The 20,397-nt window shown below is 43.2% G+C and overlaps 2 protein-coding genes across 6 annotated transcripts in view; both read right to left on the bottom strand.

Moving 5' to 3' along the window:
• LOC121886029 (CDK5 regulatory subunit-associated protein 2-like) overlaps positions 1–20,397 on the bottom strand; it is a 34,901-nt gene that overhangs the window by 9,739 nt on the left and 4,765 nt on the right. For 3 of the 5 annotated variants that reach the window (XM_042395913.1, XM_042395914.1, XM_042395917.1), the window contains exons 3-36: positions 20,210–20,271; positions 18,704–18,814; positions 18,209–18,285; positions 17,956–18,079; positions 17,074–17,246; positions 16,835–16,982; positions 16,436–16,489; positions 12,241–12,360; positions 12,035–12,154; positions 11,786–11,878; positions 11,436–11,654; positions 11,128–11,298; positions 10,881–10,991; positions 10,662–10,799; positions 10,360–10,539; positions 10,065–10,259; positions 9,664–9,855; positions 9,308–9,437; positions 9,076–9,215; positions 8,856–8,972; positions 8,564–8,707; positions 8,349–8,461; positions 8,082–8,221; positions 6,120–6,260; positions 5,871–5,980; positions 5,536–5,679; positions 4,503–4,604; positions 4,220–4,407; positions 3,766–4,120; positions 2,060–3,662; positions 1,700–1,801; positions 1,142–1,290; positions 635–1,038; positions 263–495 (exon numbers count right to left, since the gene is read on the bottom strand). In XM_042395913.1, coding sequence (XP_042251847.1) covers positions 263–495; positions 635–1,038; positions 1,142–1,290; positions 1,700–1,801; positions 2,060–3,662; positions 3,766–4,120; positions 4,220–4,407; positions 4,503–4,604; positions 5,536–5,679; positions 5,871–5,980; positions 6,120–6,260; positions 8,082–8,221; positions 8,349–8,461; positions 8,564–8,707; positions 8,856–8,972; positions 9,076–9,215; positions 9,308–9,437; positions 9,664–9,855; positions 10,065–10,259; positions 10,360–10,539; positions 10,662–10,799; positions 10,881–10,991; positions 11,128–11,298; positions 11,436–11,654; positions 11,786–11,878; positions 12,035–12,154; positions 12,241–12,360; positions 16,436–16,489; positions 16,835–16,982; positions 17,074–17,246; positions 17,956–18,079; positions 18,209–18,285; positions 18,704–18,814; positions 20,210–20,271 — 6,603 coding nt within the window. The remainder of the gene's footprint in view (positions 1–262; positions 496–634; positions 1,039–1,141; positions 1,291–1,699; positions 1,802–2,059; positions 3,663–3,765; positions 4,121–4,219; positions 4,408–4,502; positions 4,605–5,535; positions 5,680–5,870; positions 5,981–6,119; positions 6,261–8,081; positions 8,222–8,348; positions 8,462–8,563; positions 8,708–8,855; positions 8,973–9,075; positions 9,216–9,307; positions 9,438–9,663; positions 9,856–10,064; positions 10,260–10,359; positions 10,540–10,661; positions 10,800–10,880; positions 10,992–11,127; positions 11,299–11,435; positions 11,655–11,785; positions 11,879–12,034; positions 12,155–12,240; positions 12,361–16,435; positions 16,490–16,834; positions 16,983–17,073; positions 17,247–17,955; positions 18,080–18,208; positions 18,286–18,703; positions 18,815–20,209; positions 20,272–20,397) is intronic. The other 2 variants (XM_042395915.1, XM_042395916.1) reach the window with 2 other exon arrangements.
• Positions 12,369–14,736, bottom strand: LOC121886032. Its single transcript, XM_042395919.1, has one exon. The coding sequence runs from the start codon at positions 13,556–13,558 to the stop codon at positions 12,452–12,454; it is 1,107 nt and encodes a 368-aa protein (XP_042251853.1). The 5' UTR covers positions 13,559–14,736; the 3' UTR covers positions 12,369–12,451.

Here is a 20,397-nt window from a genome sequence, read left to right as displayed (position 1 = left end):
CTTTCTCTGCTGGTGGTTAACACATCAAGACGTTTCTACACAATAATAGGTCAGTGTTGTTGTCATATGACTCAAACACAGCTGCTGTTTAAAACGTTTCGATAAACGGTGCTACGGTCGGCCCTTATGGCGTTCTTAATCATTCAATTATCAGTGTTTTTGCTTGAGTTAAGTGTGTTTTGGCTCATGATTTGGCTCTGATTAGCATCATTCCTCAAAAGAAGAGGAATGCATAAACCACTGAGGCGGCAGCAGCAGCTACCTTTGTCCAGCCGTCCCTCCAGCCTGTCCAGAATGCTCAGGCTCTTGTCCAGCTGCTCTTTGACCACATCTCCCATGTAGTGGTCGACTTTACCGGCCTGCAGCAATTCCTTGAAGGCCTTGCTCAGCTCCTGCAGCTGCCGACGATGCAGGACTCCCAGACCACGGCTCTCCTTGATCTGCTGCCTCAGCTGTGACAGCTCCCTGGCCTGGGACTGCACCAGGGAGTCCAGTCTGTGGAGAAGACAGAATGAGGGCAAGTGGGTAAAAAAAAACAACACAGCATGAGTTAAGATTTTCAAAATGACTGTGCAGCTTTCACTCAGTGTAAAAATAGTCTGTTATTGATAATACACTGAAAGAGCATGTTGACCTTGCAGGTGATGTAGAGCCGCTGCGTGTCTGCTGCAGCGGTTCACTCGTGCTTCTGTTCAGTGTCCTCTCTCTTTCCAGCTCCATATTCAGACGGCTTCTTTTATCCTTCATCGCCTGGTTCTCCCCCTCCTTTTTCTCTCTTAGCTGCCCGCCTCTGTAGCTCCTATCGTGGGTATGGTCCTCTCTCTGCGCCCCTTCTTGATCCCTGACGATCGACGGGTCAGAGGCGTTGGCGACGAGGTCGCTGGAGAGGGAGTTCCTTCGCAGAAGACTTTGCATTTGGAGAATGAGTTTGGTCTGGCTTTCCAGCTGGACCTTCAGCTCTCTGACTTGTGTCTGAAGCTGGAGAGGGTCCTCAGAAACACCGTAGTCCTCATACACCTGCAGGCCTTTCAGACTGACCTGAAAACAGACAGCAGCGTCATAACTTGTTGGGTTACACATTTACAGCAGCAAATTGTCTTTGAATGGGATCAAACTGAAAGACTGTCGTTTAATTTAATACCTTGGCTGAGCTGAGAGCTGGGGAACTAGGGTACGGGGTGCTGGAGGTTGAGTCAAGGTTTTCCGTAGAGGAGAAAGTGGCCTGCTCATGTTTCAACAGCGAAGGCAGACTAGAAGCACTGCAACTGGGGTTGACACCGACCTCTATATCTGGCAACACACGGGACACAAAAACTATCAAACAGGGAACAGGAAAAGATTATAAAGTTTGGAAATTACATGTGAGGAAAGATCAAATCATTTAAGATACAGCTCAACTGTAAAATAAGACAAGATATATAAGTGAAAGGTTACTGAGTGCTGGAAAGACATTCCCAAATTTCAGAGTGGTAACATGCAAGAATTTGTCAATGCAGAAGATTGACAGCTCATTCAAATGTGTGAATAGTGTCAAGAAAAACCAGAAGAAACCGTGTTGTTATAAGACCCCAAACAGAAGACAGTGTTACAGTTGCTTTTGTTCACTCCTCATGCAGACATATAGAGAGAGAATCTATCCACATTTGAGATTAGTGTCCACGCAGACAGACCATGCAGCGTCTGTCTAAATGCCGTCTACCTGTGCTACTGCTCTCTTCCCTATCGTTCTCACTCTTGCCACTGGTTTCGTAACCGAGGTCCTGCAAATCCACCTGCACGCCTTTGTCATCCTGCTCCAGAGCTGGCATTGGAGGCAATATACGTTGGGTTAGGAAGAAATCATTTACCGTGGACAAAGTCACGTCTCTCTCCTTCATCATGTTCCAGATTAATCGGATTATGTCTAAATCTCTTCAGTTAAAAGGACAGGTTTAAATTCACACATACAGCCTTCAAAATGTTGCTTTTACTGCATGAATTATAGTTTTAAAGCTTTCTATACAAAGATTCGTGCACATACTTGTACATACTTGAAGCAACTCAGCGTGTGTAATCTTACCTTTCCGTGCAGTTTCAGGCGACGGTGTCTTGGTAATGATGGATTGAGCAGTGGCCAGTTTCTCTTCCAGGCTTTTACACGCTTTCTTCTTCTCCCTCAGTGCCTTATGGAGAGTCTCCAGCTGGACTTGAACATTTGGCGGTAATCCCTTGGCATCCTGTACTGTTGTGCGAGCCTTGCTCTCCTCCCTACGGCCTCTCTCCTCTTGTAAGGAAGCCTGGAGTTCAGAGATCCTTTGAGAGAGATCACTGAAGACTTTGTAGAGGAGACAAAGATTGTGATGGAGCTCTTGGTGAAGTTGCTCCTTTGTTCCAGCTGTAGCGGCAGACTGATTGCTGCTGGATTTGATGGTCAGCTGCGTCGGTTCTGTCAGGCCTTGCAGTTCCTCCCTCTCTTGCAGGGCTCTCTGAAGTTTGTCTAAATATATCTGTAGGTCAGGGCTGGTCTGGGATGATCTACCAGAAGCCAAGGAGCTAGTGTTTGTACAGTGTGCAGCCAGAGAGGCGATGGCAGACTCGGCTGCATTAAGGCAGTTTGCTAAAACTTTAGTCATCTCCTGATTTAAGTTAACATTATCAGAACTTCCCATCATCCTTTGCTGTCCCTTTGACTCTTTTTCCATAAGTGATTCTGCCACTATTTGCCCAGAACATGTACCGTTTTGGCCAGCACCGTCGCAGCCATGTTGTGCAGCAGCTTCTGCAGCCCACAGTTTCTCCTGCAGCTCTGCGTTAAGCCTATTCTGCTCCCAAAGTGCCTCCTGCAAAGAGTCTGCATGACGCTGCAGCTCGTGCATAGAATCCTCAGTACATCCAAAGTCACCTCTTGAGCTATTTGAAGATGCGTTCCCCTGCTGTAGTGCTGTCTCTATCTTCGAATGTAGATCACCCACTTCTGGATTCTTTTCCTGGCTGTCGAAGGAGGAGATGGCTTTCTCTGCCAAGTTTAGAAGCTCTATGAGCTGGTTGTTGAGATCCTCCTTTTCCTGTAGGGCTTTCTGCAGCTCTATGCACCTGCTGTGGAGGGCAGCATCTGAACCAACAGAACCAGAACCTGGACAAGAACTTGACATAAGTCCACCCTGGCTGTCAAGACTGCAAGCAGTCAGGTAAGCAATGGTGGATTCTGCAGCCTGTAAGGCTTCCGCGTACTGGCGATTAATCCTCTCTTTTTCCTGGAGTTGAGCATGGAGCTCTTCCCAATCACTAAGTTGCTCGCTTAACTTGTTGATCAATGCCTCTTTCTCCTGGCACTCCTGGTGGAGGAGCTCTAGCTGCGTGAAAAGAGCAGATTGGACCTGGGTGTCATCCGGAGTCTCTATGGCTTTGGAGCCATTGTCTGAGCCTCCAGGACTGCTGCTACAATGAGCATGTCTGAGGGTGGAAGACGGGGAAGTGCTTGGCTGGAGTGACGCAGAGGAGCTGGAGTCTGCATGCAACTGCTGTTCAGTCTCATAGACATCATTCAAAAGAAGGTGCTGAAGTGCATCAGTTTTTACATGATCAGAGTCATGCTCCGACTGCAGGTTCCCAGGTTCCTGTTTGCTGCCGCTAGCTTCCATTTTCGACCTCAAAGGGACCGGGAGGCGAGATCTGACACCAGCCTACAATTTAAACAAGAGCAGATATTAAAAACACTGACAATCAGACTTTAAGCAGGGAGTAATGAAATGTTTCTTTACACTCTTCTCATAATACAAAACTTACCCCGTGCTTTGCGACATGCTGCTTTGCACTCTTGCTGTGTGACTGGCCTTCAGTTTCCAGACGCTCCATCTCCTCCTCTGCAGTGCTGACAATTAGCTCCATGGCGACCGGGATCTCCCCATCTGGCACCTCGTTAGAGATCTTGTCTCCCTTGTCCTTCGACAGCCTGGTGACCTTAGAGTGACCTTTTGCCCCGGCCTGCAGTGTTTCCACACTCTGTCTCAATTCGGCCTGTCCATCACTGCTGTTTCCTGAAGCATCTGTGCTCTCTTTCTCTTTACACTCAGTAGATTTTTGCTCTTTTAGGAGTCCCCGCAGTTCCACATTTTCTGATTTAAGTCTGAGCAGCTCCTCTCTGCAGAAAGAGAAATTTGATTAGTTTAAAGCACTTGTTAATGCAAGTTATATTGAAAATAAGGAATATAATGTGGGTACTACTGAAGAAAAGACCCACCTAAGGTGCGAGACTGATGTGGCCCCACAATCAGTCAGCAGGGATTTAAGTGCCATTATATCTCTCTTCCTCTCCCTGGAATCTTTCTCTTCAGTGTTCAAGCTGTTGTTGCCAGACTGAGCATGTTCTCTACTCTGGCTAATACCACTGTCCACACTCTCATCATCCAACAGCTTTCCAGAAACCATCTAAAATATAGTTAGAAATAGAAATATAGTTAAAATTATTTAAATATTAAAAATGTTTCAGGTACTAATGCAATAATTGATCATTTATGCCATACCTGTCCCAGATTTGTGTCTGTCTGACTCTCTTTATCCTGACCAGAGTGATTCATCCCGCTACTGTGAGTCAAAGGCTGTGCCTCCCGCGTCTTCTCTAGCTGCTAGAGTAATGGGATGGGAGGCGAGTATGACACACATGGCTTGGTAAAAGAAAAACTTAATGAGGGAACAGAATCCATAAAACACTGCACAGCAAGAGCAGAATGGCATGACGTGTCTAATGTGATATGGCGAAGAGAGACCGTTTCATGGAACACAGAGATAAAAAAAACAGGGACTGGTTAGGAAAGGTGAAGGATAGAAAAAGAGGATATTTTCTACTACAGGCAAGAAATACACTTGTTAGAGAAATAAGACAATAGACTACTACAGAGTAAAGAAACATTAATAACAGGCTAGACAGAGTAGAAGGTTAAAGGACCAGTGTGTAGTATTTAGTGGCATCTAGCAGTGAGGTTACAGATTGCAACCAACTGAATCTCCCTCCCCTTCCAAGCGTGTAGGAGAACTTATGGTGGCCGGGACACTCACAAAAAACTGGAAAGGCCGTCTCTAGAGCCAGTGATTGGTTTGTCTGTTCTGGGCTACTGTAGAAACATGGCAGCGCAACATGGCAGCCTCCATGGAAGAGGACCTGCTCCCTATGTAGATATAAAGGGCTCATTCTAAGGTAAACACAAAGATTCTTTGTGATAATAAACTAAATAAAACATATTTATGAATATTATATTTCATTTCTGCCAAGTCTGTTCTACTAGATGCCACTAAATTCTACACGCTGCAACTTTAAGATGCAGGTTCAAAGGTTAGAAAGGAGCTAATAAAAAGGTGGATGTTAGACAATGACTCGGACATGATTCATTGAGTATTTGCTACATGTGGACATAGTGTACAAAAATATTTCTGATAAATAACAAAAAGATGTCCTTTGTTGTAAGGTTTAGAGGGTTTAAAGGTTTAAAAAAGAAACATTGATGCCACAACTTCAAGATCAACTTCTTCCGTTTGCAGCTGTCTTTTGTAGTCTCTAACCTGTTTCCAAGGGCTACTGCCGGCCAGGTCTTTGTCTTCCTTCCTGTAAGCGTCACGGTCGGACTTCTCCAACAGTGACAGTCTGCTCTGCAGCTCGTTGTTTAACGTCTGCAATCTGTTGACACAATCTTGCAGCTCCAGCACCTAATGTCAAGGAGGACTATCTTTAATCCAGTGGCATGTTTGTCTTCCTGTGTTAAGCATTTCGGTGACACACCTCCCGACTAATTACAGTCATATATACTGTTAATTATACAAGCCTATATGTTCAAGAGCAAGGGGACAACATTTGTTTCTTTTTCTTAACAGACTCATTAGTTTGAAAAGGAATTCACCTTCTGTCTGAGCTCCTGAGAAGAGAGTAGAGACAAGCTGTCATCCTGGCCCTCTGCCACACAGATACTCATGTAGGAGGTCTGATCTCCAATGAAACTCAAAGTGTCACCTGAAGAAAAACATTTAGAGTCCATTCAACACATTTTAAGTAACAAAAAAAATGCCATCTACCAAAAGTCTTGAAAAATGCTGTATTAAAACATAGTAGTAGTAGACATAGTAGATTAGTTTATTTTTCCTGGTCTTACCACCATCATTAGCCCCACCAACCCCTCCTCCACGGTTCTGGATGGCTCCCAAGCGAGCCTGCAGAGAGGCATTCCAGCGCTGGGCATCTTCAAGCTGATGTCTCATGCTCTCCAGTTCTTTAGGGTCAATTAGGTCCATACCTGAACAAAGACACAGAGGGTTACACACAGTCATGTCTCTGGTGTGACAGGAAAGTACATTTCTGCTTAAGTAACAGTGTCATGAAGCTATGTGTAGGAACATCAGAATGTTTTAACTTTAAATGAACAATCATTTATATGCAGGATCATCTGTAGTTAAAACTTTGTGTTACTTTATGTGAAAGCTCAGTAAGACACTGGTGTCATATATGCAGACTAGCAAAAATGCACAGATTGTTTACACAGGACTACATGCATCTTTGGAAAAAAAAAAGAGATCAAACTGAAATTGAAATTTCATAGTTTATGGGTCTCTTGATAATCGAAATAGTGACCAAATCTAATGTCATGTCAGCCAAAAAAAATCTCTTAAAGAGCATTTATTTGAGAGAGTTAAAACTTGGGCAAATACTAAAAAAGCAAGATCTTACTATATGTCCGCACCTTATAAATGTAAATTAAAACAAGTTGTTTGTTTTTTTTGAGAAAATATTATTTTCTCTTATGCTTTTTGGGATGCTTGTTTGATACATAAATGACCCATACATGAATCATGTAAGCTAGTGGTGGAATTGAATTAGTTAAAAGGCTGCAGTGTGTAAAGAGAAGCTTTGGATCTGCAGCTACAGAAAACACACATAGTGCATGTTTGTCTACATACGGCATGCACGCACATATGCACACGTGATATGTAAATTATAATACTTATATAATCCAAAACATAAGACGGGGAAATATAATCAGTGGTACTTGGCTACATCCAACTCCAATTTCCATTCAGTAGGAGTGTGAGCCCTGGGCCTGTTACTTACAGCTGATCTATTTATACACCTGGCTCTCTGTCTACTGGGGCGAAGGATGAGCATGCACACACATGCGAGCGCACACATGCATGTGGGCAGACACTAAGGTTATTTGGCTTAGACGACTACCTGAGCGTACGGTGACACTTTCAATCAGTCTCAAAGCTGTGTCTGATGTCATACTACATCTGAAGCACTAACTGTGCTAAATAACATTAACTATATTGTGTCCTTGGATAATGAAATAAGGATTTTTTTTTGGGATCCATTTAGGGCGAGCTATTCCATATTAGGCAACTCTGTGATTCTGCATCTTATTCCATCAGACAGTATAATAACCTTTAATACCATTCTTAAAGTTGTTATATAATGACATACTTATGCGATTAAATCTAATTCATGTGACAGATGGTTGGATTAATAACCAGAGGGGAGTTAGAGAGCTGATGCAATCAAGAGACAACCAAATGTTTTAATGGGATAGTCAAAACAAGCAGACAGCATGTTAAGAGTGAGAAACAAAAAGACAGGCCAACAGCAGCCTTTATTCATGTTTTTTTTTTTTTTTAAAATAAAAAGGACAGACAAGTTGAGAAACAGAGAGGATAGGTGTGAAACAAATACATTTGAAGGGGCGACAGAGAAAACAAGTAGCAACTCAGGAGAATGGACAAAACATGCAGATGAACAGGTGATGATGGAAAGAGCAGTGAACAGAAGGGGCACAGAGAGGACGGACCAGGTGTGCATGCTGAATAAAGTGACAGGTGGAGAGGGGATGTGAGCTTGTCAGCAGGAGATATTATTGGAGTAAACACACTGGACAAAGAAGACAGGTGTGTTTGTGTACGTGTGTGTTTCCCCCAGCGGTAATGAAACTCGCCACTTTGGATATACTTCCTCCTGTGTTTTAGTTTCTTAACTCATCTACCAACCTACATGATACGGTCTCTTTTTTTTTTTTTTTCTTTCATTCAGTTCTCATTGTCATATACAACCTAATGTATTTGCACTGCACCTTCTCTGAGTTTGGCTCTGTCTAGCTCTCTCTCCAAGTCGTCTCTTAGCTCCTCGTTAGTTTTGATGCTCTCCTCCAGCTGCTGCCTGAGGAGCTGCACCGCTGTCAGCTCCAGCTGCAGAGCGTGGAGACGCTGGGCGCTGCAAAATACACATTCATACACAAAGAATACGTTTCATCCATCAAATAAGTTAACCCACTCAAACTAATCTTTTCATTTTCACAGATACATAGCAATGATTGTTTATTGTGTTATCGCCTCCCTACCTGTCCTGCTCCTTTACAGCCCTGACCAGGCTGGAGTAAAGCTGTTGTTCAGCTCTCAGGGCTTTGTTCAGAGCATCTTGCTCCTGTTGCAAAGCTATGAGGTTGGGCAAAGCCTTAGGGGAGACAAGAAGTGAGAGGACGATAGTATTAATGTCAGAGCATTGAGTGTAATATATGTTGTTTTTTTGCTATTTTAAAATTTGTTTTTAGTTTACTTCTTGCTGGCTGTCTCCACCAATCATAGTTCTCTCTCTCTGAGGGAGCCCGGGGAGTGATCGTTCCATGCCGCTGCCGATGACCGGATCCTGGGTATGATCAGCCCGACTGTCCGCTCTCTGACCGAGGCGCTGGTGGAGAACCTGCTCAGAGACATAAACAAAAACGCAAGGCTGCTGGAGAAGAGTCCACCGAGTCCAAATGCAATCAGAAGAAAAGCTCCTTAGCCAAAGCTGCAGTGTGTTTCACTGAGTGGTAAGAGCCTGACTCTGTGAATGGCGGAGACCTTACATTGATAATCTCATCCTTCGTCTTCAGAGTGGCAGTCAGGGACTCGATATTGGCAGCCTGACCTTCATTGCGGCCCTCCAGCTCAGATAACAATGACTGTAGCTCTGCCAAAGAAATCTGGACATCAAGAAGATAATGTAGGTGATTACACAAAAAAATAAAAACTTGTTAGCAATAGCGTCCTATTATGCACACAATTAAAATCTTATAACTAACAGACCTTCAGTTCATTTTCCCTCTTCAGTGCTTTATTCAATGCATCGGTTTTCTGTGCTAGCTCCTTCTTCAGGATGACGACTGCTTTCTTGGAGTGTGGAATGTTCTCCACATTATCCTCACTGTTCCTCCTGGACAGCTCAGCTTCAAAACAAAAATAGAATCAAATGTAGGACCGACATGTACTCTAGCTTATAAATATCCAGTGAGAGGGTTTAAAAGTCAAAAGGCCTCACCTTCCCGCTCATCCAACTTCTCCTGCATGACCTGGATAGTTTGTCTGAGCTCCAACACATGATCTGACTCCTCCTTCTGCCTCATCTCTGCCAGATACTGGTCCCTCTCCTGACCGCGCTGAAGAAGCTTCTGCAAAATAACAATGATAAAAAGTTAGCACACTCAGCCACGTACAACTGATACCTTAAACTTTAAATTTTTTTTATGTTTCAAATAGGCCACTGAGTCATTTAAAGTCAGGCTAGAGGAAAGGAGTTTTCGTTATTCTCCTTGAGAGTTCTGACTTCTTCTTCTTCTTGTTAGGCCGAGTGCATTTTACAGCTGAGTGACTGTGTTACATCCCTGAGGAACTTACGTTGATGAGGCTTTCTTTTTCAGCAAGCAGGGCTCTGAGCTCTGCTGTCTCTAAATAACCCTCCTGGGCTGTTGTGGAGCTTTGCTTCTCAGCAGTGTCAAGCTGCTGCTGTCTGTCAGACAGCTGCCTCCTCAGTTCCTGAATCTCTTGAGTACGTTCAGACAGCATGCGGTTGTAGTGCTCTGCAGACTCCTGGAGAGATGAAAGTAATGAGGAGAGGAGTGAGTAGATTTAGAGTTAGTGATGTTTTCCCACATTTAGAATGTATATATGTATGGCTTTTTGTAGATCTGTCAGTATAATGACAATAAGCGCTGTATTCCTGTACATATTCTCTAAATTTAGTTTAACTGTGTAAATAATTGAAACCATTGAACATTCTTTAGTAATGAAGTGCAGACCTTGAGAAGTTGGTCTTTGCTGCTAATTGTAGCCAGCAGTCCTTCCACAGCGCTCTCATTGTCAGCGACAAGCCTTTCCCTGGCCTTCACAGCCTCAGCCAACATAGCCTCTGTGACCTTTAACCTCTGGCCCATCTGCTCAGCGAGGTCACGTGCATTAGTCTGTGACTGGCTCAGCATGGATTCTGCCATTTCCTACAAACAAAGGTTGACAGAGTATTTAAGGATAAGGAGTCAGCATATGTTAATGGGTCAGGTCAGGGGTGGGTGAAGGTGACTGTATTTGTCAACTAACATCCATATCCTTTGTCTTGCCCTCCAGGGAGAGCTGTAACTGGCTGATGATGGCGTCCTTCTCCCTCAGTGACCTGTTCAGGTTATCTTCTACATCTTGCTTGGCTCTCTGCAGGTTTTTCAGTGTGTTTGCGAGATGCTGCAGCTCTACATCCTTTTCCTTTATCAGACTGTCAAAACTCTGGAAGAAGAGAAACAAGCAGACAGATGCAACACATTTAAGTCCAAACATCCCAAAGATAATTTCATTGCTGACTCCTGATGGCTAATTTTAATAATGTAAACATGCTTATAGGTACTCACGTTAATGGTTTCCTCGTTGTGAGAGAGCAAGTTATTGAGCCTATCCAGGTCTCTTTCCTTCTCTCTTAGAGACAGCTGCAGTTGGTGTATCTCATTGTCTTTTTCCTCAATGGCAGCAAACTTCTCATCCAGCGCTTCCTATGAGAGAGAAAAATGAAGAATGTCAGACTCAAATGATAGTCGCCCATGGTGAGAAGATTACACAGAAGAAATGCGCACCTCCAGAGCTTTCTCCTTTTCTTTCAGCCTCTGTCGCAGCTTGGAAAGCATGTTATCGTTTCCCCCTGGGCTTTTGCTTTGCTCAAGGTCTCTGACCATGTTTATGTACTCCTGATGAACACAGAGGAAAACAATGTAAAAACAGCTGATTCTCCTGCGCAAATGAAATTAATTAATACAAAAAAAAAGATATCTTTTAAGTTTTGGTCTAAAATCTGCCTGTATATGTTCAGCATCGTTGTGTCACCTGTAGCTGCTGCTCTTTATCAGCCAGTGTGGTGCTGAGCCGCTGGATGGTGACCTCACGGGCCTGCAGTTTTCTTTTAGTTTGGTCTAACAGCTCCTGGTACTGCTGTTCCAGAGCGCTCTCCCTGTCCCCGATCTCACCACTCTGCTTTTTCAGCTGATTGTTCAGATCCTGAAGGGGAAATTAGAATACTGTTACACAAAAGCCAGATATTTGAGGGACAGATAACAGAAAATAGGATTTAGAATGGTTTAGATGGTTTCGTTCTGGTGACAATAATAAAGTTTTACTTTTTGTAGCTGTCTTACATTCAGTGCTTTGTCTCCCTTTTTCTTCTGCTGTTGCAGGTCCTCCAGTTCCACCTCTAGCTGGTCCTTTGCCTGCTGCAAGTCAGCCAACTCTTGCTCCTTTCTGTCCAGGGCACGCTGTAGCTTTTGGGCTTCAAGCACCTTGGCATGGTGTTCCCCTTGTAGTTGGGCCAGCTCTGTTTGCTTTGCCATTAATAGATTTTGATGCTCCTCTACTCCCTGAGGGAGATATGCAAGAAATGTTTATCTTTACAGAATCTGCAATGCGTATTTGTCAATGAGATGGAGATAAAAAAAAATACTCCCTTCTCTTTACCGTTTCTTTAACATTGTAAATAGTGCATACTTGCCTGGTATTTCTGCAGTTGGGCTTTATGTGCTGCCTCTCTAGCCTTGGCCAGAGCGTCATCCCTGTCCTCAATCTCATGACACAACTCTGCAATCTGCGCAATACACAGGGAAAGACAGACAGGGTGGTTTTAGAGCATTGCATAATACAGAATAGTGAGAGCACAGACAGGTGAAGTCTTGTCACAGTTAACAGCAGCTGTTATGATCCCAACAATAAATAAGATTTGTTAATAAATGTATTAACCTACCTCTTTTTCCTTTTCTCTGAGGACTTGAGTGAGCCCCTGGATTGTTTTGTCTCGCTTTAGAGCATTTTTCTTCTCAGAGTTGAGTTCGTTCTCTTTCTCTTCTAAATTCCCTGACAGGGTCTGTGTACATAAATTGGTAATCTTATAGTACAAAGCAACCTCAAATTAAAAAATATTCATCAGAATTAAATCTCATCTCCATGTACCTTGTTCTGACTCTGAGTATCGTCCAGTGTTCTTGTCAGGTTCTCATTGGTGCTTTTTGCCTGGGTGAGCTCTTCAGTCAGCAGCTTATTGACGGACTCCAATCGGCTAACCTCACTCTTCTTCTCAGCAAATCCAGGACACATACAAAAACAGGAAAGGGAAGAAATGATTAATACCAGGAAGTATGTTCAGCAACAAAGCTGTTATCTATCACAGCTTATTACTGGTGCTACAGTGGTTTTCCTGGTTACTGAAAAGAACTACCTCCACTCTAACAGGTGTGTACTCATCATCAAATTCCTTTGCAAGGTTATGCAGAGACTTCCATTCTGCCTCTCTGTGTCTGCGCTTGGCTCGGGGGTTGATGTAGCCAGCACTTAACCTCTTAAGGACTGGGATGCGGCTCCCTAGAGGGGTAGATACTTGCTGCTTGGAGATGCAGCGCAGGAGCTGGATCAGGTCAGAGATCACAGAAGGTTGATTCGAGGAGCTGCGGAGCAGCGCTCTGGCCTGGACCTTTCCTTTCGGATCATCAGTGACACCATGTCTGGCAACAAACACCTTGGGCTCTCTGAGTTTTAGTTTGGGTGGAGGGTCTGGAGGGGTGTCTGAGGCAAAGTCTCTATTAAGGGACTGCAGGGATGTGGAGAGACCTTTGAAACCAGGTCTAGGCAGTGTGCCCTTACGATGGACCAGGTCAAGATACATGCTCTGTGAGCGGTGGCGTGTGCCTCGGAGACCAAAGCTCTTCATTGATCCATCAAGCCCGGCCGCTGATCCCAGCCTGCTGCTTCTGAGGCCTGAGCGCCCTGGGAATGCCCCTTTACTAGCAATTACATCCAGACTCAAACACCTTCTCATGCGATTCTCCACGTGATCACTTCCACTCTCCCTGAACCACTGTCCTTCAGAGGCCAACTGAGATACAGCCTCATCATCAGGACTGCCCACACCAGAGCACCTGATTGGAATCCTGGAACTGGTGCTCTCCCTGTCCCTCTTTAGCAGGCTTGGGTTGTTTTTGTTGTAGATGTGGACGATGCACTGGATGATTTGCTCTTTTTCTGCCTGCACCTTCTGGATCTGATTATTGTGCTCATCCTGCAGCTGGCTGATGTTAACATCACATTGTACCACCTTCTCCAACTGGAACACGCATTTCCCACAGAGGAACTCTCCACGACCATCGCGAGTCACCTCCCAGCCCAGCACATGGGACAAGATGACTTGTAGCTTCCTCTGTGCCGCGGAGCTGAAAATCCAGCGACACTGGCTTCCAACCAGACGAACACCGCATATACGACACGGGTCCCTCATGGCACCTTAGATCTTCAGATTCCAGACTCACTCACTTACAAGTCCAAAAAGCCTCTCGCTTATATACACACTGTCCAGTGACCTAATGGTCTTCAGCCTGCCAGCCATGAAATAGCGATCTATCATTTTCTCTCACTGCATCAGTGAGAGAAGCACAGAGGAGAATGAATGAGAGCAGAGCACTCTAAGCCCTAAGCCTTAAATAATCCCTGCTCCCGCCTCTATTCCACTCTCCCCCACGCATTCAATCAGATTAAATCCTCTAGGACTGCTGCAGTGATCTGCGTTATGGCCAATGCCAAACCATCTCTAGAAAAACTCCCCCCAAATGCCCTGATAAAGATATCAAGTATGGAGACAGGCCCCATACAGGTGCCTCTCCAGGGGACTCATGGTGGTGGTAGAAGCCAATCACACCTGTGAAGTCCATCCTGCCTGGCAGTACATCAAACAATCCGCTTTAAGATTAGAGAAGGTGTCTTCTGGCAATTATTGCTGTCACATATTCCATTACACCTCTATCCTGGAGAGGCCACTGGAAGACTTGTCATACATCAAAAGCATACCTGGTAGACAAGTGTCCCCTAGTCTTTCAAAAACATATGTGTATGTACTATACAGTACAAACAACACATTTGTTTACCCTCAACTGATGGACACTGACAGGTTACAATGTGTTTTTCCTTTTAATTAAGAAGGATGGCCATAAATAACTCTAAGAGGAACTGTCTCCAGACAGCCTGGTAATCCAGTCTTAGCACCGTGACCCCAGTATAGACGCCAAAGCGTGATGAGGAATCATGGACACTGCCCAACTAACGGCCAAAAGTCAACAACACAGTACTTTCACCTACAGTCTGCACAATGCTTTGGTGACCACTATCAAACTACATTGCATTTTCTCAATGAGATGGACATTTCTAAAGCTTTCCAACTATTAGCTATCTCAGATAGCCATCAAGCATTAAAATACATCATATCAGTCCAGTCAACAAGGTTCACATTGAATATTGAGGATTTGTGTTATAATATTCAGTAGGGCTGCCCCCTGAAAGTCAATGAGTTGAATCATCTGTCGACCCCTCAGTCAACTGAGATTCTTCAAGTCGAGCAGTCAACAAAGACAAGAACAGGGTTTCTGCCAGTGTATTGCAAGCCTGTCAGCCCGCCAGGCCTAAGTTGACCCCCCGCCGGTCCTGAGCATCAGGGATTTAAAAAAAAAAATATTTTAAGATGTTTTCTAAAAAAAAATGTGTTACACAAGTAGCGTAGCTCCTTTAACGAATAGTTCAGTGCATAGGTCTGGAGAGAGAGAGAGATAGAAAGAGAGAGAGAGAGAGAGAGAGAGCATGTGTGTGTGTGATGGTGAGGCTGCAGCTACCGGAGCAACTCATCTACCATCCGAGAGCAGGCTGAGCAGGCAGAGAGCGGGAGAGTCTCTGCCGAAAACAAGCACCGACACCCGAGGAGACATGAGAGCAGCTGCTCACTAACAGCTATGTGTGTTTACAGCAGAGAACAGGAGGGAGGACAGACGTCTCACTCAGCTACTCTCCTCTTCCGCGGAAGCCACCATGTTGCACTGTCATGTTTCTATGGTAGCCCACAACAGACAAACCAAACACTGGCTCTAGAAAAGGCCACCATAGGTTCTCCTACACACTCTGGGGAGGGGGAGGGGCATTCAGTTGGCTGCAATCTGCAACCTCAGTGCTAGATGCCACTAAATCCTACACACTGGTCCATATCCATATCCATATCCAAATCCATATGGTAGCCCAACATTATATGTCAGCAATTCATATAGGCTGCAATTCAAATCTTGCATCATATGCAACTTTCTTTTATTGATTTTAAATGCTCAAAGATATGTTCCCATGACTCATGCATTTGACTATATTAATGTGGTTGAAATCATCACCGAAACTCATGCCAATGGATTCTCTGATCACCAGAGGAGAAAAAAAAAGAAACAAATAGTTGAATCTTCTTATTGAACAGCCAAATCCAATTCGACTGAATCGGGTACAGCCCTAATATTCAACCCCTAAACCCACTGAATGGAAAACCATGTAGCTGATATAAAGAATATAGAGACAAAGACAAAAGAATAATGTCCAGTAAGATCCTCCGATGCTGGTTTACTAAGCTGTTATTTAAAGGATTATAGGAAATAGAGAGATAACTCCACAGGTTAAAAACATCAATCTACTGGCAGGCAAAACAAATGATGATCAGGGACTACCAGTAGTGGAAACAGAACTATTACACTTGTTACTTTCTAGCAGATGTTTTCAGACGTGGGACAATTCTGAATACTCTCAAACTAGTGCGAATAATGTTAGCTTCCTATTGTGAAATAAATGTTAGACAATCCGTTAAAGCCCAAAGCTTACCACAACAAAGCGACAGTACCCCACCTCTTTACTGAAGCGGAGGAACAAAAATAAAACCACACCAGGAGGCACACAGAGGAAAAAAAGCAAGCCATAAAACATGCCAGAGTACATTTCCTGAAGGTCACCAAAGCAACATAGAAAATCCACTGAGGCTGCTTTTTGTGGCACAGCAAAGAACATTGCCTGTTGGTCTGTTACTGTCTAAATGTCTTAACACATTAATACACACTTAAATGAGTTAGCATTTGGTTTGAGGCAAGACTCTTACAAGAAACAGAATAGGAAAGAATGACATAACAATCATGTGAAATAAAAAGTCTCCCAGTGGGCAAAACAAACACAAAAGATCACAAAAACACACAAAAAGCAGAAAAAGCAGAGTCTGAGCAGTCAGCCAGAAGTCACGGTCATTGTGCACTGGTTCTTTTACTGCACACCACACAGAGATTGCATAAGGAAATATCCAAAGAGCACCAACCTGATGGTCCGGTTGTACTCTATCCTTCTCTTTATGTAGTTCGTCCCTCAGTGCCTGGAAAACAAACAAAACAGACAGAGGTCAGTCCACAGCTGCATGAAATCAGATTAATTATTTTACCCTTAGTGATGTCTGGTACAGCATGATGAAGTGTAAAATGAACTCAGATTGCTTTTCATATAACAAGCAGTCCTCGAACTTTGTTTTATTTAGTTGCAGGAAGAAGAGTACCAGTACATTTAATTTCTCTGAATACAATATGTACAGCCAAAATATGGCAAAAAACAACTTAAAACATTTTGTAACCACACACTATTGAAATTATTTTATAGTTATTTAATACATTGTAGATAGAAAGCTCCTAAATTCCACATTTTCACCAATATATGGAAGTCATACCTCAAGTTCATGGTCTTTCTTGGCGATGAGATCTGACAGCTGTTTTACACACTCAGCTGATGGTGCATCTGTCTCCTGGTCTCTGTTATTCTTCTGATGGATTACAGCTTCCTGGTTCTTTAAAGTGATCTTGAGCTGCTCTATGATACTGGTATGAACAAAAAAATATTGTAAATGCTTAGATCCTTATACAGAAAAACGGGTAAATATGCGTGTAAGCTGATCTCTTGTGTCCTTACTTGTCTTTGTCCTGCAGAGCCAGCTGCAGGTCGTGGACTGGGCTGGGGACAGGGGTGATGGCGCTGGGTAGACCCAGGGCTTGGAGCTGCTTCTCCATGTTGATATTCTTAAACTTCTCCTGCTCAGCGATGGCTGCCATCTTCTCAACCTCTTCCTCTGCTGTTCGTAGAGACTGCCACGAGGCAAAAAGACCATATGAGACAACTATCAAAGCCATTATCACCTATGATGATTATTGTGACTGTTCAATACTGGTTTACTTCTTCTTAAATGCAGGATTACTAGCCCTTGCATCAGAACTATTTAGACACATCTTTCATCTGCAGATTAGCAAAGATTCAGAAATGTTCACCAAGAAAAGTAAATATAAGACTAAGGAGTGGTGCTTACTCAAGAAAAAGTAAATGAAAGTAGCAAAGAGCATGAAAACTATTTGGTTAAAGCTGGAAAGCAGGATTTTTAGATATAAATAAACATCTGTTACATCCAATCCCTTGCCAAATTCCTTTCCAAATATCACCTAATTGGAAATTTGCTCCAATGTTTTCAGAGATGTGAGGAGCCACTGGTGAGACAAGCCGGTCAGCATACGACATAACGGTATGTGTCAAGAGCGTTTTTGTGATTACTCTCATTGCCAGGGGCAAGGGCGAGACTAAAGTTCTGCACTGCAGATTTAATCTGATCATTCAAACATTCAAATCTAAAAAGGTCAGGAACTGAGTTATCATGATTTTTGAGATCAGGAGAAAAACATCATTGGGAACAAAATAGTACATTACTGCTCTCAGGAAGTACAAAAAATAAATATATTACCTGTAGCAAGTAACCAATCATTTGGAAAGTAGATTTTTAGGCTGAAATAATTTGTTTTGACTCACCTGTTCTAGGTCAGCTATCCTCTTGTTGAATGCGTCTCGAAGCGCATCCATCTCTCTCTGAGCTTGCTCTCTCACACGCTGGGGTTCTCCTGATTCTCGACCAGCCAGACTCTCCAACGCTTTGCTGAAAAACATCCACAGGGGAGATTAAGTTAGTGCTCATATACAATTGACATCTTGTATTTGTGTGAATTCTTTAAATGACACTAAACATCACACAAACTGTGTGGACTGTGAAGGGAACGATGCTTACGATGCAGACACCAGTAGCTCCTGTTTCTCTGCAAGGTCCCTCTTCATGGACTCACACTCCACTTTCAGCTCAATGTTCTATGAACAGACAACATTTAGTCGATTATAGCACAAGTTACACATCTGTAGCCATCACAAAATCATTGGCACAAACTACAAACACACAAGAGGTTTATCTTGGAATGAACATAAAGACAACATTTTTACATGACACTTCACTGCTTAAATTCAATGGAAAAAAGAAGATAAAGACACACAATTAATGTCCGAATGAACAATGAGATTCCAATGTGCTTACAACTCTCTCAAAAAAGCAACGATGAAAAGGCAAGGAGGCTGCTCTAAGATCATAAAAGTGGGATTGTGGTTGAACAAAACCCAGCTGTTATCCAGGCTGAAGTTGTGATCTCATTTAATCCCAGTAGGAATCACTGAGTCACATGCAACATTAAGCACTGAGGGCGAACATAAATGCATACAAAAGTAAATATAATACCGTTTTAAATATGTCCTCAGTGGAGTCATCACACTTCTGCTGCATGCGCTCCTCCATGAAGTAAATGCGCAGCTTCAGGTTAAAGTTCTCTTTCTTCAGAGCTGTGATTTGCTGCAGATGAATGTAACAAAAACACTTTTATGCAGGGAGACACTTGGCTGTTGAACAACAAAAAACACAAAAAGTTGTATAAAAAACCAGGGATGTAACAGTTCTGAAACCAAGACCGAAATCGTGTCACAAACGTCTCCAGATGCAGTTCTGTGTTGCAGCAGTTTCTCCCTCCTCCTCCCCCCCAAACCTGCTGCCACTGCTGCAGGAGCAGCCTGTTGAACTCTCATTATGTTACTAATGTAAAAAAACTCACACAACCCCAGCGAAATGGCTTGTTTCACTATCAGAATTTGATCCATTCAGTCCGATAACATTTGGAAAGTTGAACTTTAAGTTAAGTTCAAGTTCAAGTTAGCAGAGGGACAACCGGAAGTTAGCTGGCTCTGCCAATGGAAGTCTCTGTTGCAGATTACCACAATTACCAGTAACGCAGTACCAAAAAATTAACAGAGCAAACGCATGCAGATCAGAAAACAAGGAGGCTTCGTACTAAATATGAGCAAATATACCTATCAAACAAGGGGAAATAGAATTAAAGGCCTATCTCTAATATAAGCCTGCTTCCAATAAAGGCCTGGCCACTATTACAGGAAATATGGTAATTTTTAATTAATAAGAAATATTTTTATCACTGTCCAGCCTCAAATCTATGCATTTCCTTTACGTATGTTGAATGATAAGAAAACAAGGCTAGAACAAATAATTTGGGTCAAAGCAGTAATGCACTTTATCTGTAAAGAAAAGCAGGACCACATGTTTACATGGAAGAAAAGACCGTGTGTATGGTTATTGTTAAAATGAAGGGAGTCCTTCATGCTTGTACGTGTGTTTGAGCGCGTATGTGTGTGTGAAGTAGACTGTGCATCATTGTGCTCCGGGCTCAGAACAGCATACATCTGGTAATGGGGGGTTGGGTAGACGGTCAAAGGGAGGAGGCAGGAGTCTGGACCCCTCCGTAAACCTCTAATCATGTAGCCAGCCAGGCAGCACAAGCCAAAAATCTGAGCATGCATTCCACTCAAATGCTGAAATATAGGCTTCAGCCCACCTCATCCTCCTCCTACACACACACACACACACGCTTCATCACTAAATTTCCATAAATGGTCAGTGTGGCTTGGTTTTATTCAGAATGAGGATCAGGTTTAATCAATCATAATACCCTATTGTGGTGGGGTAAAGTTGACTGCAAAACCTCATATGGACAAGCTCGGTGTTTCAATGTATCAGCGATTAACAGCATTAATAAGCAAATCACAGTAATGTGTCATAATCCTTAGTTAATCTTTATATTATACATAAAACTGGCTTTAGAAGAGCCAACAAACTTTGTATCCCGACACAGCAACCTCAGTTTAGGAAACATCATACCACTTGATAGCGATCACTCACATTCTCATAGTCCTTCATGGTGAGGGCTTTGATAGGGGACATTTTTCCAGGGAAGGACGGAGCTGTAAAAACAACAAGAAAGTAATACATGTTTACTCATTTGAATCGCAACTATAATAGTATTTAACATAAAGAATCTTCCCTGCTTACGAGAACAATTCATTCTTTCAGTTTTCAGGCACTGCCCT

Source organism: Thunnus maccoyii, chromosome 19 (genome assembly GCF_910596095.1).
Source record: "Thunnus maccoyii chromosome 19, fThuMac1.1, whole genome shotgun sequence".
Taxonomy (NCBI): Eukaryota; Metazoa; Chordata; class Actinopteri; order Scombriformes; family Scombridae; genus Thunnus; species Thunnus maccoyii.
This window is presented reverse-complemented; position numbering and strand designations above follow the sequence as displayed.

What these genes read in the sequence shown, in the direction of transcription:
- LOC121886032 (XM_042395919.1), bottom strand. Translation starts at nt 13,558, where the DNA reads ATGAGGGACCCGTGTCGTATATGCGGTGTTCGTCTGGTTGGAAGCCAG.